Source organism: Acomys minous (genome assembly GCF_964271855.1).
Source record: "Acomys minous genome assembly, chromosome: 4".
Lineage (NCBI taxonomy): Eukaryota > Metazoa > Chordata > Mammalia > Rodentia > Muridae > Acomys > Acomys minous.
The window spans coordinates 75,791,923-75,807,182 of NC_140486.1; the positions used below are offsets into that span (position 1 = coordinate 75,791,923).

A 15,260-nucleotide genomic window follows, 5' to 3' on the forward strand; every position below is an offset into this window, starting at 1 on the left:
GGGCACCAGATCTCATTACAGATGGTTGTGAGATGTCATGTGGTTGCTGGGAATTGAACTCAGGACCTCTGGACCTCTGGAAGAGCAGTCAGTGCTCTTAACCTCTGAGCCATCTCTTCAGCCCTATTTTTTTAAAATTTTAATACTAGGGTAAGTGGGAATTCTATTCTGTTGAATTTCAAGCCTTGAAGTCTGTTAGACTCTCCTTTATTTGATCTACCTTGGTGACCCTTAAGCACATGACAGGAATGCCTTCATTGCTGAGTGAGTGAACAGAACGTTGTCAGTGATGGTTGACGCAGGCTGGGCTATAATATTTAAGACACAGATTCCTCACTTTGTCTCTGGGTGTCTACCCATTTCTGCTTAAGCAACATAAATCTCCAAACTAGGCTTGTGGCTCATGTCTCCTTTTAGTTCTGCCAACTTAGGTTCTTCAAGTAGCTCCAAGCTATCAGTCACATACATATTTATGTTCAAACTGTACCCTTTATAGACAGAATATAGTTAGTATTTCTGAAAGGCACTTCAAGATGAGTTTTCAGTTGACTGAATAATCCAGCAGGAGATACAGAGTCCTCACCCACTCCTGATGGCATTCATTTGCTGGGCTTTCAAGACTGGCGGCACCCTATGCACTGGATTTCACAAGACGCGGCCATGTTGCTACATCATGAGCAGCCAAAAGCCACACTTTATGTTAGGGCTCACCTCTGATTTAATACAATTCATGGTTTTTGACAAAAGTATAATCATGTATAACCATCATTATAGCCACACATGGAATACTTTCATTGCCTCCAATATCATGGGTTCAATCGGTCCATCCTACCCGCCTGATAATTCCTGTAACTGTGTTCTTACTGTCTCCATAGCTTTGTCTGTTCTAAAATGCCATAGAGTTGGAGTCATGCCGTATATGTAGACCACTCAGGTTGGCTTGATAACTCCTTTCTCTTTAATGCTGACTGCCATTACCCAGCTGAACCAATGTATCCATCCATTCAGCAAGTGAAGGGTGTCCTGGTTGTTTTTACGTTTTAGCAGTTATGAAAAAGACACTGTAGTATAGAATTTTATGTGGACCTATGTTTTCAGCTCATTTGGGAGAATGCCAAGCAATGACATTGCTGGTTTGTGTAGTAAGAGTATGGTTAGCATGTGACAAGGTGCTAAGGTGTCTTCCAAAGTGACTACATTGCTTTATATCACCACCTGCAGTGCCCAGGATTCTGTTCCACATCTGTGCCTCCAGCTGGTGCTGTTTAGACCATTCACTGTTCTATTGGGTTATGCTGTATCTCTGTGCTGTTCTAACTTGCACTTCCCTAATACATGATGATGGGTTTTTTTTTTTACATGCTTATCTGCTTTTTGTGTCTTCCTTAGTGAGGTGACACTTTCCACATTTTGATCAGATTGTTCACTTTTATTAAATTTTAAGAGTTCTTTGTTTATTTGAATCTTAGTTTTCATCAAAGCTTTTATAGTGTCGGTGGCTGGTCTTTTCATTTTATAAAGTGTCCGTAAAGAGCAGAGCTTTTAATTTAGCGAGGTCAAATTATCTTTGGTGGGTCATGCCTTTGGTGTTATACCTGAAGCTCTCTATAGGATTTTTGTGCTGTGCCATGCCTATAGCACATGTTAGGGTTTAAGTCTACAAGCAATTTTGCATTTGTTTTGTTTGTCTCTTTGCATGTGTACACTCACTTCTTAGACTATTTGTTGAAGACTGCTTTCTCCATTTTTTTTTTTTTTGGCCCCCAAATCAGTTGGCTATATTTGCTTAATTTGTATTTTTTTTATCCACCCATTTTAATATATTTATTTGAAGAAAACTAATTTTTCATTTGTGAGTGGTTATCAATTGGAGATATCTTCTGATTTGGGGATGGGGGCTTGTGTCCATTTCTCTCAGCATTAGGATACTGTCTGGTACAGACTGGCGCATGCTGTCAGTCTCAGAGTCCATATGTCAGTCACACATGCTGTGTCTAGAAGGTATTGTTTCCTTGTATTTTAGTTTTTTGACTAACTTGATAATTGGTTTGTCATTAGGAATTTTTGTGTTTCATGTGTGTGTGTGTTTGGTGGAAGGTGGTAAGCTCTTTATGTTGTAACTGTCCTTTTGAATTTGTGGTGCTGGAGTTGAACTGTTCACACACTAGTGGAGAGTGGAGCTGTACCTCTCGCCCTTTCTTATATACAACCTTTTAAAGGCATGGTGTAAGTTTCCTAAAAGCAGGCCGCAAACTCAGCATCTTTTTGTCTGCCTCCTGAGTGGCTGAGACTACAGTATCATTAGGCCTGGCTCACTTTCATTTGAGGTAATGTATTTTGACTGGGATTGCACTGAATCTATGGATGGCTCTTGATAAGATGGTCATTTTCATAATATTCATTCTAACACCCCATGAATATGCACAGCCTTTCCATTTTCTCCTCTCTTCAGAGATGTGAAGTTTTCATTGTAGAGGTCCTTTACCTCCTTGGTTAGGCTTATTCCAAGATATTTTATTGTCTTTGAGGCTATTGTAAGTGGAAGTATTCCCATGATCTCTTAGAGTAGTTGTGGGGCATGCAGATAAAGGCACTACAGGCTTCTGTAAGTTGATCTTGTATATTACACTTTGCTGAAATATTTGGGATCTCTTACAGATAAAATATAATCTGCAAGTAGGGGTAATTTGACTTTACTTTTTATTTGTATTTCTTGCTGTACTGCTCTTGCTAGTACTCCCAGCACTAGACTGGGCAGGAGTAGATAGCCTTGTCTTCTCCTGAGTTTAATGACATTGATTTGAGTATTTCTCCATTTAGGATAACACTGGCTGTGAATTTGTCATATATATCTTTTACTATGTTGAGATATCTTTCACCCAGTCCTATTCTCTAGGATTTTTTTAGAATGAAAATATGTTGGATTTTCTCAAAAATTTTCTGCATCTATTAAGATTATATGATTTTTTTTTTGTTTTGTTTTTCAAAACAAGGTCTGTCTGTGTAGCCTTGGCTGTCCTGGGCTCGTTTTGTAGAACAGGCTGCCCTCAAACTCACAGCGACCCACCTGCCTCTGTCTCCCGAGTGCTGGGATTAAAGGTGTGTGCCGCCATGACCGGCTAAGATTATATGATTATAAGCCTACTTATATGACTTAATATATTCATCTTTTTGATATGTGCCTTATCCTGTAAACAATTATTTTATTGGAGTTTTTTGTTGTTGTTGTTGTTGTTTTTTTTTTTTTTTTACATATCTCTGTTCATCAAAAAAGTTGATCTGCAGTTTTTGTTTTTTCTGGTGTATGTGTGTGTATGTATGTATGTTTATCTGGTTGGGTATTAGAGTAATACTGGCTTCATAGAAGGAGTCTGGAAGTGTTCTGTTTCATTATTATTATTATTATTATTATTATTATTATTATTATTTAAATATTAGCTGTATATCTTTGAAAGTTGGGCAGAATTCTGCTTTTAATTCATTTTGCCTGTGGGGTTGGGTTTTTTGTTTTTGTTTTTTTGTCAGAAGATGTATTACTACTGCTTTAATTTATTCATTTGTTATGTTTGGGTTGTTGATCTCTTTGTGGTTTAACTTTGATGTTTCGATGTATCTAGAATTTATCTGTTCTTTTAGACTTTTCAACTTGATGGAGTGCATGTTTCAACAGTATTCCCTTATAATATTCAGAATCTTTTAAAGTAAGATTTATTTAGTTATGTACATACAACTGCATGCCAGAAGAGGACACCCGATCTTATTATAACTGGTTGTGAGCCACCATGTTGTTGCTGGGGATTGAACTCAGGACATCTGGAAGAGCAGCTAGTGCTCTTAACTTAACTCTGAGCCATCTCTCCAGCCTCCATATTCAGAATTTTTTAGTCTCCATTTTAAAGGTTTCATTGTTCAATTCTGTTAATTTGGATCCTCTCTTTATTTCTTTTGGTAAGTTGAGCCAAGAGTATGTCAACCTTGTTTATTGTTTCAAAGAACCAGCTCTTAGGTTCATTGATTCTTTATATTGTTTTTTTTTCCCCATTAATTTCTGCTTTAGTTTTTTCTATTTCTTGCTGTCTACTAGATTTGGGTTTGTCTTGTTTTTCTGAACTCTTGAAGTTGCATCAAGCCATTTATTTCTTCTTGTTGTTGTTCTGCTCCTTCTCCTCCTCTTCCTCCCTCCTCCTCCTATGTAGGCATATTTAATTATAATGTTCTTTGAAGAACTGTTTTTAATGCATCTGAATTTTGGTTGTGTTTTCATTTTCATTTAGTTCCATACCTTTTAATTTTTTGTTTTGATTTCTTTTTTATCTACTTTATCATCCAGTACTGAGTATCATCCAGCTCTCAGTTTTAAGTTTTATTGTATAATTGTCAAATAGGACATGGAAATTAGTTTTTTTCTGAATTTGTTAAGACTTGTTTTGTGTCCTAGGATGTGGTCTATTTTAGAGAAGCTTCCATGGGCTGCTGAATAGAATGTATATTCTTTGGTGTTTGGGTGAGATATTCTGTGGATGAGTTAGGTTTATTTGATATAAAATGCCCGAGATTTCTCTATTTTTTGTTTGTTTAGATGACATATTTATTGGAGAAAGTGATATTAATCTGCCTTTAATTTCATTAGTATGCTTTATAAATGCAATTCAGTGCACCAGAGTTTGTTTAGTACATGAATGTAATATTTTCTTGGTTAGTTGTTATCTTAAATAGGAATGAAATGCCCTTTGTCTCTTCTAATTGGCTTTAGTTTGAAGTCTAATTTTGTCAGATATTTAGATGGTAACTCCTGCTTCCTTTTGGTCCCAGTTGCCCATAATATTTTCCACCCTTTCAGTTTAAAGTGGTTTATAAAACTGAGTTTCCTATAGATAACATAAAGATGGATTCTTTTCCTTGATGTACTCCATTAGCCTATGTCTTCTGATAGGAGAATTTAGTCCATTTTTAAAAGTTATTATTAAAAAATGTGCATACAGCAGTACTGTTTGCTTTTTGCTGTTTTTTAGTCATACTTTGTATTTCATTAATGCTTCATTTCTTTTTTGTTTGTTTGTTTCTTGGTCATGCATATTCTTCTCTTCAGTCTCAAGTACTGCTTCCAGTATTCTTTAGGATTGTTTTGGTAGACATGAAGTGTTTAGGCTACTTGTATAATGAAAAAATTTTCCCTCCTATCATTACATTACATTACATAGTTTTACTGGGCATAGTGGAGGCTGGCCATTGTGGTCTTTTAGATTTTTGAAATGCATTGCTTCAGGCTCCTCTGGTTTACAAAGCTTCCAGTGATAAATCATCTCTTATTCTGGTAGATCTTCCTTTATATGTGACTTTTTTGTATTGCAGCTTTTAATACCCTTTCTTCTGTATATTTAGCTTTTAAGTGTAATATTTCATGAGTAAGTTCTTTTCTGCTCTTGTCTCTTTGGTATTCTGTATGCTTCTTGTATCTGTAAGAGGGTGTTCTTCCTTAGAGAAAGTTCACTTTTATATTCTTTCTTTAGAGTTGGTCCATGCCATTAACTTCATATTCTTTTCCATCTATGCCTTTAATTAGAAGATGTGGTCTTATCATGGTATCCCACAGTTCCTGAATGTTCTTTTCCTGCATTTAACTTTTTTCATATTCTTCGCTTGTGCGGTCTAATTCCTTTGGCTTCAAGCCTTGATATTCTATCTTCTACTTAAACCATTTTATTTGTAAGGCCATCCTCTCAATTTTCTAATTGGGATATTGAGTTTTCCAATTCTGTCTTCATTTCAGTTTGAGTCTCCTCAATGCTTCTGTCTCTATTGAATTTCCTTTTCAAATTCTAGATTGCCTCTGTTATTTCATCAGCCTTATTTTTGTTTTCTTGGGCACTACTTACACTCTTTATGTTCATTGAGCCTTTTTTTTTTTTTTTTTTTTTTTTTTTTTTTTTTTGTCTTCTTGAATTCTTTAACAAAGTCTATGATTGTTCTTTTATGACATCTGCCCTGGGGTCCATCAAGGTGATTCTTATTAGAGAAAACTTCTAAATAACTGGTGGAGGCAAAACCCATTTTGTCCCTTCATAATTTTTCTGATGAGACCTGTGTATGTGGACTTTGTTTTGTTGGTGGTGTATGTTTGATGTGCACACAGCAGACTGGGTGGCACGCAGCATGTGTGTTGTCCCAGGTCTGGAGGCTGGAGTGCTATTAGAAGGGCTCCTTAGACTGGGCTAGAGCACTGGCTGTGGGCCTGGGCTCCATCTGAGTGTTGAGGTGAATTCAGATGGTTTGTGCCCTCACCAGGCTAGACTGGAGGCCAGGGTGTGCTGGCCAGGCTAGACCTGGAAGGTGGCTTTAGAGTGGAGTGATGGGATAAGGTCTGTCAGAGAGAGATTGCTGGGCACTGGATGTGCATCCTAATGAACCAAAGCACTGGCTATGGGGCCAGAGCTGGTGTTGAGTGCAGGAGGCATAGGGGCAAGAGAGCAGACTCACCAGGCAAGACCAGAGCACAGGGTATTTTGGCATGGTGGGAAGTAGAAAATGGCCAGCAGGTGAGACCACTGGATAAACCTATTTCTGTGAATTATGTCTAGTACCCATATCAATTACCAGTCCAAAATAGTCTATGGTTAGTAATTACATGCTCTGTTAGAGATGTGTAACTACCTGAAGCAGAGTTAGGAGCTCAGCAGAGCAAAGAGACACTCAACACATTCTGTATATTTTCATATACTTCTCTGAAATCTGGAACATGAAGCAAGGCATACAAAACTAAAGAAAATTTAAAAACAGAAGCCTTTAGTTCTTTTTTGTCTTCCTCATCATCCTTCGTGGTAGGGATTTGAAGTGGAATTAAGAGAAAAACTGAATTTACAGAAAACAAATGTATAGCAAGCAGTAAGTCTGGCAAAGGTTAACTTTTCTAGACTCCTTGGATTACAAGCTATTAAAAGCAAGTAGGTATACAGTAGCTCTTACTTTCTAGGGATCAGTGGTACCAGAAACATTAACCTTCATTTCACAACTTTTTAGGGTTCCTTCTGAGGTCTGAAAACTAAGTGATAATGGGTGCCATGCATAGGAGCTATTGACTTCATTCGGGGACTTTACCTGTGCTCATATATGACTGCGTCCCCCTAAGACCATTCAATGACAACACCCACTTAGGATGCAAACAAGGCATGCCACAGTACAGCCTATTTCCTGTTTAAACACCAAATAATAGGATGAGGACAGTCTGTAGAAGGAACCTTAATTCTAAGAATTTGGAATCAGCAAACATTTCCTACTGAGGACAAGAGTAAGCATTTTAGAGTTAGTGGACACAATCTGTCCTAACTATGCAGTCTCACAATTGTTAGTAAAATCTAGCCACACACAACATTAAATGGAGGAAGCTGTGTTCTCTTTGGGTTTCTTTGTAGAAAGATGTTTTTTAAACCTTCCTGAGGTAGTAGTGGCTGCCACAGCCTGCAGCACTTTAGGTAGAGGCAGTGGGGAATGAAGAAATGACAGACATGTGTACAGAAAAGCTGGGGTCAGGTGAGATGCCTTCTGCACACACTGTCAACATCCACACTCCAAGCAGAGGGAGGCCTTGCCATTTCCTGAGTCTGAAGAGCTGGGTTCCTTGACAACAACGCACGTGCCGTCAATGTTCATTCAGACGAGGGTGTGTTCACTGTCCACAGATGACACCACCAATTCAAATGTTGAAAAATGCCCACATTTCAAATGGTTATTTTAAATCAATGGTTCTCAAGCTATGGGTTTAGACTTTTTCACAGGAGTCATATATCAGATATCCTGCCCATCAGATGTTTACATTATGATTCATAACAGTAGCAAAATTATAGTTATGAAATAGCAACAAAAATAATTTTATGGTTGGGGGTGGTCACCACAACATGAGGAGTTTATTAAAGGGTTGCAGCATTAGGAAGGCCAAGAACCACTGTTTTGAAGTGTTGACTTTAAAGTGGCCTAACCAAATGTAGTGGGATGCCCCACATAAGGCAAGGGGCAGCAGAGGGAGAGGAGGAACAGAAAATCAGCAACAGAAAACTTGAAAAGCAGGGATTTCAGGCATGAGCCACCACTGCCTTTAATCCCAGCACTCAGGAGGGAGAAGCAGGTGGATCACTGTGAATTCAAGGCCAGCCTGGTCTACAAAGTGAGTCCAGGACAGCCAAGGCTACACAGAGAAACCCTGCCTCAAAAAAACAAAGAAACAAAGAAAATCAACTTAAAAGGCTGGGGGGCAGGAGGCACAGCACGGGACTTGTTGCGAGAGATTTGGTGGTTTGATGGAATAAAGCAGTAAAAGGGTAAGAGGGAGAATATGATCAAAGCACATTATATATGTAATTGTAAAAGAATTTTTTAAAGGTGGTTGGAATTCATCCCCCAAAATGTAAAATTTTATTGCATTTAGTTTTATAAAATTTTCAAGAGCTCAAAAAGGGGGAAAAAAAAAAGGTTTAAGTATCCTGTCATCCCTGCTGCATGATTTCTCCAGCTGTGGCGGATGAGGTTGTTTGGGGAGCACTTCACTTCACTTCCAAGGGACCAAAGGCTCCCACCCCACAGTGAAGCTCACAGTGAAAACTCCCTTCTTTTGACAGGTAAACACGAGACGTGAAGAGTAGTGAAAGGGCCCAGCAGCTGCCTGGTGACCATCGTGTGTGGACAAGCCTCCACTGTTTTCAAAGATGCTGTTGTAGGAGTCTTCTTTAACACAACCCACTTCATTGTGCCACAGCCATACATCATGGGCTGCATGAAGTCAAAGCAAACGTTCCCATTTCCTACCACATTAGACGCTGACAGGCTATACGAAAGTGAAGAAGCCTTTGTGCAAGATGACAGCTGTCAATATACGGTCCCTTCTCCAAGGCCACCTCAAGTCCAGGAGGAAGTGAAACACCCCCCAGGACCCAGTACTGTGGTCCTTGAATTCGCAGAACGTCTGTCCAAGGAAATTGTGCAGGACGCCTTGCAGCAGTGGGCATGTGAAAACATCAAGTACTACAACATCCCGTACATCGAGAGCGAGGGCTCTGACCCCGCCATTGGGTGATGACACTTTGCTGTGCTCTGGATGTAGTCGGTGCTAAGTTTAAAATACATGAAATAAGTTTTAAAACTCCAAATGGATGTAAAACCATGTCTGTGATATTATTAGTGTAGGTACGCTTATGACAAAATATAATTTTAAGCAGTTCTACTATGTTAACATCAATGTATATCTGCTTGACCTCAAAGTTTGGTCATAGAAGGTCTGGAGAGAGGTCCTATGCCACACCATTAGCTATCTGTCACACCATGCTCTTGGTGAGGCAGTAATGATATCACCAAAGAAAATGCTGACTAAAAAGTAGCCAAGTTCCAAGTGGTTATTTTAAGGGGTTGACTTTAAAATGACTATTTGTTACTTTATGCCAAAAAAAGAAAAAAAAAAAGCCTCAGCAATGAATGGAACTCCAGCCATCCAGCCATGGTAATCCATAACTTAAGCCATTTGTGTCTGGCGTTGCCCACTTCCTGACACCTGTAACCCACCACTAGAAAGCCACAGTGAAGAGGGCTGCCTTGTTCTCAGGAGGAAGTCTATTTTTGTATATGGAAGGGTAACTACCACCCTGAGCCTCAGGGTCACGCCACAGATGTTACTGGATGATTTAACCTTTGCATGTTACAACCATCTTTGAAAGATAACTTATAGAAGTCATGACAGCTGATTGTGCTGAAATAAGCTCTTTGATGCCTTCCATCTGGTAAATCTCAGAAATGAGAGAAACCTAGTCTTGAAGATGAAAATTAGAGCTTGGTGTCATGCTCACTGTGTGTAGAGCCTCTCTGCAGTGCTGGTGCAGGGGTGAGGAACGGATGGTCTCCTAAGAGCAGAACAGAACACTCCTCTCAAAGGAAGCACCTGTGGGTTTTCGCAATCACTCCAGCCATAAATCCTCCTCTTGGTTGGAGAATGTGTGGGTTTTAAGCAGTCATGCATGCCCACAGAGCCTTTATAGCCATCTATTGCAGACGTGTTATAAATCAAGCGTTAACAATTATTATAGTGTACACTTTAGTTTTTAAAGAACTGGTATCATTGTGAGCTAAATAGGTTCCTGACTTCGTCCCTAGTGAGAAATACTGCTTCTAGTTTTAGTAGTAAGATGTTGAAAATCAAGTCGCACAGTGTGACTTCTCCTAAGTTTTAGGAGCAGAGGGGTCATTAAAATGAGCAGCAGGCCATCTTTCAGTTTGCTTTCAGAGATCTGATCGTTCTGTTAATTTCACTAAGCTCTGGGAGTCATAGTACTCCACTTGTAACTGAGCAGCTTACAGAACTGCAAGGGATCACTCTGTTGCTACGAGGCTCTGCACAGAAGGCGCAGCGCAGACCGCTTTCCCTAAGTACAGTCTCCAGTTCATGGAGTGCTGTAGTTTCCAATGTTGGTACTGATGATTCGGGCAAAAGCCTAAGTCCTGGTGTTTTTCACTCTTTGGTTTCTCATTGGTTGCAAGGTTTCTTGTTATTTAAAATATATAATTAAGTACATAAAATAATATATGTTGGCCAGAACCTTGAGACATAGTCTACACAGGAATGCTGGCAAGTGGGTTTGCATTCTATGTGAGTATTTCAACTTCAGGTTTCTTCTTTGTTCCATGTTGATTCCAAGGGTGGAGCAGGAATGCTGGCCATGGCTGCCACACTCTCTCCGCAACCACGGTGAACAGTTTTACCATGAAAGCAAGCACTGTGTCCTTGAACAATACTTATAGTAAGAGGTGGATAAACCATATGTGATAAAAAGAAGTTGAACAAACTATGCTACACTGGATAGTATCAGGATATAGTTTGTCGAATGAGGCATCTTTCATAAGGAGTTAGCCTTATTTCCTGCCTTTATATTCAAATATCTGAGCCTCATGTGAGGTTTTTCATTAGGAAGGAGAGGATGGAGAAGGAGGGACCAATAAACAGACACTGGACAGGGACATGTGCACATGAGTGTGAAGGCAGAGGTCTCCTGCCAGCACATGACCTCAACTGCAGAAGCAGAACAGTGGGGGAAATAAATGTGCCAATTCCCTATTTACTAAGACTCTAAATGCCAGTGTGCTTCAGTGTTCCTCCCTGTTGTCTCTTGGCACTCTTTTCTTTTGATTACAGGCCTTTGATGCTAGAATTCTCCCATCTTAGTTGCCTTATCAGTTCTTTACAAACTACCTATGGTTATTATCACTTAAAGCACAATTTTGAAGAAGACAGGCATGATTATCTTAAGCCCAAAGGAGTCTGTATCAAACTGTCTCATAAGCGTTAAAAACAAGTGTATAGAAATAGTGTGGTATGCACATCCTACTGAGTCACCACAAGCATCTGGTGAGATGGGACAGAGGATACTTCTGAATTATGTTATTTTAGAAATCAGAACTTAGACATACATAAATGATGTCAAGAAGCAGTAATGTGTATGTTATGTCTATACAAATATAGTATTTATGTTAAATGACCCAGCAAGCCACTTGTTTCTTCCTTGGAGCCATAAATACTAACTCTAAACAATTAGCTGTCACTTTAGTCACAAAACTCAAGTTTTGTTAGCAAATTCCCTTCACTGTAGGAGTTAACTCTGAAGTTGTATTTTTTCCCAAATATTTTTGTGAAAAAAAATTTTGTAACCATAATAAAAGTCAAATTGCAATTAGCTGTCAGTGCTCATTTAACTGAAGCAAATACTTATGGTTCTCACCGATGCGTCACACAAAGACTTGTATTCTGTATTACTAACAGGTACAAAGTGAATGTAAGTACACCTACACAGACAAGCTCTTGGGTTATTAAGGTCTAATTTAGAGCCTTTAGGAACTAAATGTAAAACATGGTCAATACTGTGGTAGCATTTCAGACAAGTTCTTAATGTAACAGTCCATTATGACAAGCAGAGCGAGAGCGAAGAACATGAAAAAGCACTACCTTCTGGGTGTGAGTGTGTGGAGGGGAAGAAACTCCTGTGTGTGAGTGGGGGGGGGGGGAAGGAACTCCTGTGTGTGTGTGTGTGTGTGTGTGTGTGTGTGTGTGTGTGTGTGAACTCCTGTGAGTGGGGGGCAGGGGAAGGAACTCCTGTGTGTGAGAAGGGGGAGAGGGGAAGGAATTCCTGTGTGTGAGAAGGGGGAGAGGGGAAGGAACTCCTGTGTGTGAGTGGAGCGGGCAGGGGGAGGGTGGAGGAAGGAGGAACACCTGTGTGTGAGTGAGGAGGGAGGAACTCCTGTGTGTGAGTGAGGAGGGAGGAACACCTGTGTGTGAGTGAGGAGAGGAGGAACACCTGTGTGTGAGTGAGGAGGAAGGAACTCCTGTGTGTGAGTGAAGAGGGGAGGAACTCCTGTGTGTGAGTGAGGAGGGGAGGAACACCTGTGTGTGAGTGAGGAGGGGAGGAACACCTGTGTGTGAGTGAGGAGGGAGGAACACCTGTGTGTGAGTGAGGAGGGAGGAACACCTGTGTGTGAGTGAGGAGGGAGGAACACCTGTGTGTGAGTGAGGAGGGAGGAACACCTGTGTGTGAGTGAGGAGGGAGGAACACCTGTGTGTGAGTGAGGAGGGAGGAACACCTGTGTGTGAGTGAGGAGGGAGGAACACCTGTGTGTGAGTGAGGAGGGAGGAACTCCTGTGTGTGAGTGAGGAGGGAGGAACTCCTGTGTGTGAGTGAGGATGGAGGAACACCAGTGTGTGAGTGAGGAGGGAGGAACACCTGTGTGTGAGTGAGGAGGGAGGAACACCTGTGTGTGAGTGAGGAGGGAGGAACACCTGTGTGTGAGTGAGGAGGGAGGAACACCTGTGTGTGAGTGAGGAGGGGAGGAACACCTGGGTGTGAGTGAGGAGGGAGGAACACCTGTGTGTGAGTGAGGAGGGGAGGAACACCTGTGTGTGAGTGAGGAGGGAGGAACACCTGTGTGTGAGTGAGGAGGGAGGAACTCCTGTGTGTGAGTGAGGAGAGGAGGAACTCCTGTGTGTGAGTGAGGAGGGAGGAACACCTGTGTGTGAGTGAGGAGGGGAGGAACACCTGTGTGTGAGTGAGGAGGGAGGAACACCTGTGTGTGAGTGAGGAGGGGAGGAACACCTGTGTGTGAGTGAGGAGGGGAGGAACACCTGTGTGTGAGTGACCAGGGAGGAACTCCTGTGTGTGAGTGAGGAGGGGAGGAACCCCTGTGTGTGAGTGACGAGGGAGGAACACCTGTGTGTGAGTGAGGAGGAAAGAACTCCTGTGTGTGAGTGAGGAGGAAGGAACTCCTGTGTGTGAGTGAGGAGGGGAGGAACTCCTGTGTGTGAGTGAGGAGGGGAGGAACTCCTGTGTGTGAGTGAGGAGGGAGGAACACCTGTGTGTGAGTGAGGAGGGGAGGAACACCTGTGTGTGAGTGAGGAGGGAGGAACTCCTGTGTGTGAGTGAGGAGGAAAGGAACACCTGTGTGTGAGTGAGGAGGGAGGACCACCTGTGTGTGAGTGAGGAGGGGAGGAACACCTGGGTGTGAGTGAGGAGGGAGGAACACCTGTGTGTGAGTGAGGAGGGGAGGAACACCTGTGTGTGAGTGAGGAGGGAGGAACACCTGTGTGTGAGTGAGGAGGGAGGAACTCCTGTGTGTGAGTGAGGAGAGGAGGAACTCCTGTGTGTGAGTGAGGAGGGAGGAACACCTGTGTGTGAGTGAGGAGGGAGGAACACCTGTGTGTGAGTGAGGAGGGAGGAACACCTGTGTGTGAGTGAGGAGGAAGGAACTCCTGTGTGTGAGTGAGGAGGGAGGAACTCCTGTGTGTGAGTGAGGAGGGGAGGAACACCTGTGTGTGAGTGAGGAGGGGAGGAACACCTGTGTGTGAGTGACGAGGGAGGAACTCCTGTGTGTGAGTGAGGAGGGAGGAACACCTGTGTGTGAGTGAGGAGGGAGGAACACCTGTGTGTGAGTGAGGAGGGGAGGAACTCCTGTGTGTGAGTGAGGAGGGGAGGAACACCTGTGTGTGAGTGACGAGGGAGGAACTCCTGTGTGTGAGTGAGGAGGGAGGAACACCTGTGTGTGAGTGAGGAGGGAGGAACACCTGTGTGTGAGTGAGGAGGGGAGGAACACCTGTGTGTGAGTGAGGAGAAAGGAACACCTGTGTGTGAGTGAGGAGGGAGGAACACCTGTGTGTGAGTGAGGAGGGAGGAACACCTGTGTGTGAGTGAGGAGGGGAGGAACTCCTGTGTGTGAGTGAGGAGGGAGGAACTCCTGTGTGTGAGTGAGGAGGGGAGGAACTCCTGTGTGTGAGTGAGGAGGGAGGAACTCCTGTGTGTGAGTGAGGAGGGAGGAACACCTGTGTGTGAGTGAGGAGGGAGGAACACCTGTGTGTGAGTGAGGAGGAAGGAACTCCTGTGTGTGAGTGAGGAGGAAGGAACTCCTGTGTGTGAGTGAGGAGGGGAGGAACTCCTGTGTGTGAGTGAGGAGGGGAGGAACTCCTGTGTGTGAGTGAGGAGGGAGGAACACCTGTGTGTGAGTGAGGAGGGGAGGAACACCTGTGTGTGAGTGAGGAGGGAGGAACTCCTGTGTGTGAGTGAGGAGGAAAGGAACACCTGTGTGTGAGTGAGGAGGGAGGAACACCTGTGTGTGAGTGAGGAGGGGAGGAACACCTGTGTGTGAGTGAGGAGGGAGGAACACCTGTGTGTGAGTGAGGAGGGGAGGAACTCCTGTGTGTGAGTGAGGAGGGAGGAACACCTGTGTGTGAGTGAGGAGGGGAGGAACACCTGTGTGTGAGTGAGGAGGGAGGAACTCCTGTGTGTGAGTGAGGAGGAAAGGAACACCTGTGTGTGAGTGAGGAGGGAGGAACACCTGTGTGTGAGTGAGGAGGGGAGGAACACCTGTGTGTGAGTGAGGAGGGAGGAACTCCTGTGTGTGAGTGAGGAGGGAGGAACACCTGTGTGTGAGTGAGGAGGGAGGAACACCTGTGTGTGAGTGAGGAGGGGAGGAACACCTGTGTGTGAGTGACGAGGGAGGAACTCCTGTGTGTGAGTGAGGAGGGAGGAACACCTGTGTGTGAGTGAGGAGGGAGGAACACCTGTGTGTGAGTGAGGAGGGGAGGAACTCCTGTGTGTGAGTGAGGAGGGAGGAACTCCTGTGTGTGAGTGAGGAGGGAGGAACACCTGTGTGTGAGTGAGGAGGGAGGAACTCCTGTGTGTGAGTGAGGAGGGAGGAACTCCTGTGTGTGAGTGAGGAGGGAGGAACACCTGTGTGTGAGTGAGGAG

General features: G+C 42.9%; 1 protein-coding gene across 4 annotated transcripts in view; it reads left to right on the plus strand.

Moving 5' to 3' along the window:
* Positions 1-12,109, plus strand: part of LOC311595596 (small membrane A-kinase anchor protein) — a 42,188-nt gene extending 30,079 nt beyond the window's left edge. For 3 of the 4 annotated variants that reach the window (XR_014778505.1, XR_014778506.1, XR_014778507.1), the window contains exons 2-3: positions 8,610-11,987; positions 12,021-12,109. Coding sequence is in view for 1 of the 4 variants with exons in the window: in XM_084778428.1 (XP_084634554.1) it covers positions 8,756-9,064 (309 nt within the window). In the remaining 3 variants the exon portion in view is untranslated. The other variant, XM_084778428.1, reaches the window with a different exon arrangement.
* Positions 12,110-15,260: the final 3,151 nt, after the last annotated feature.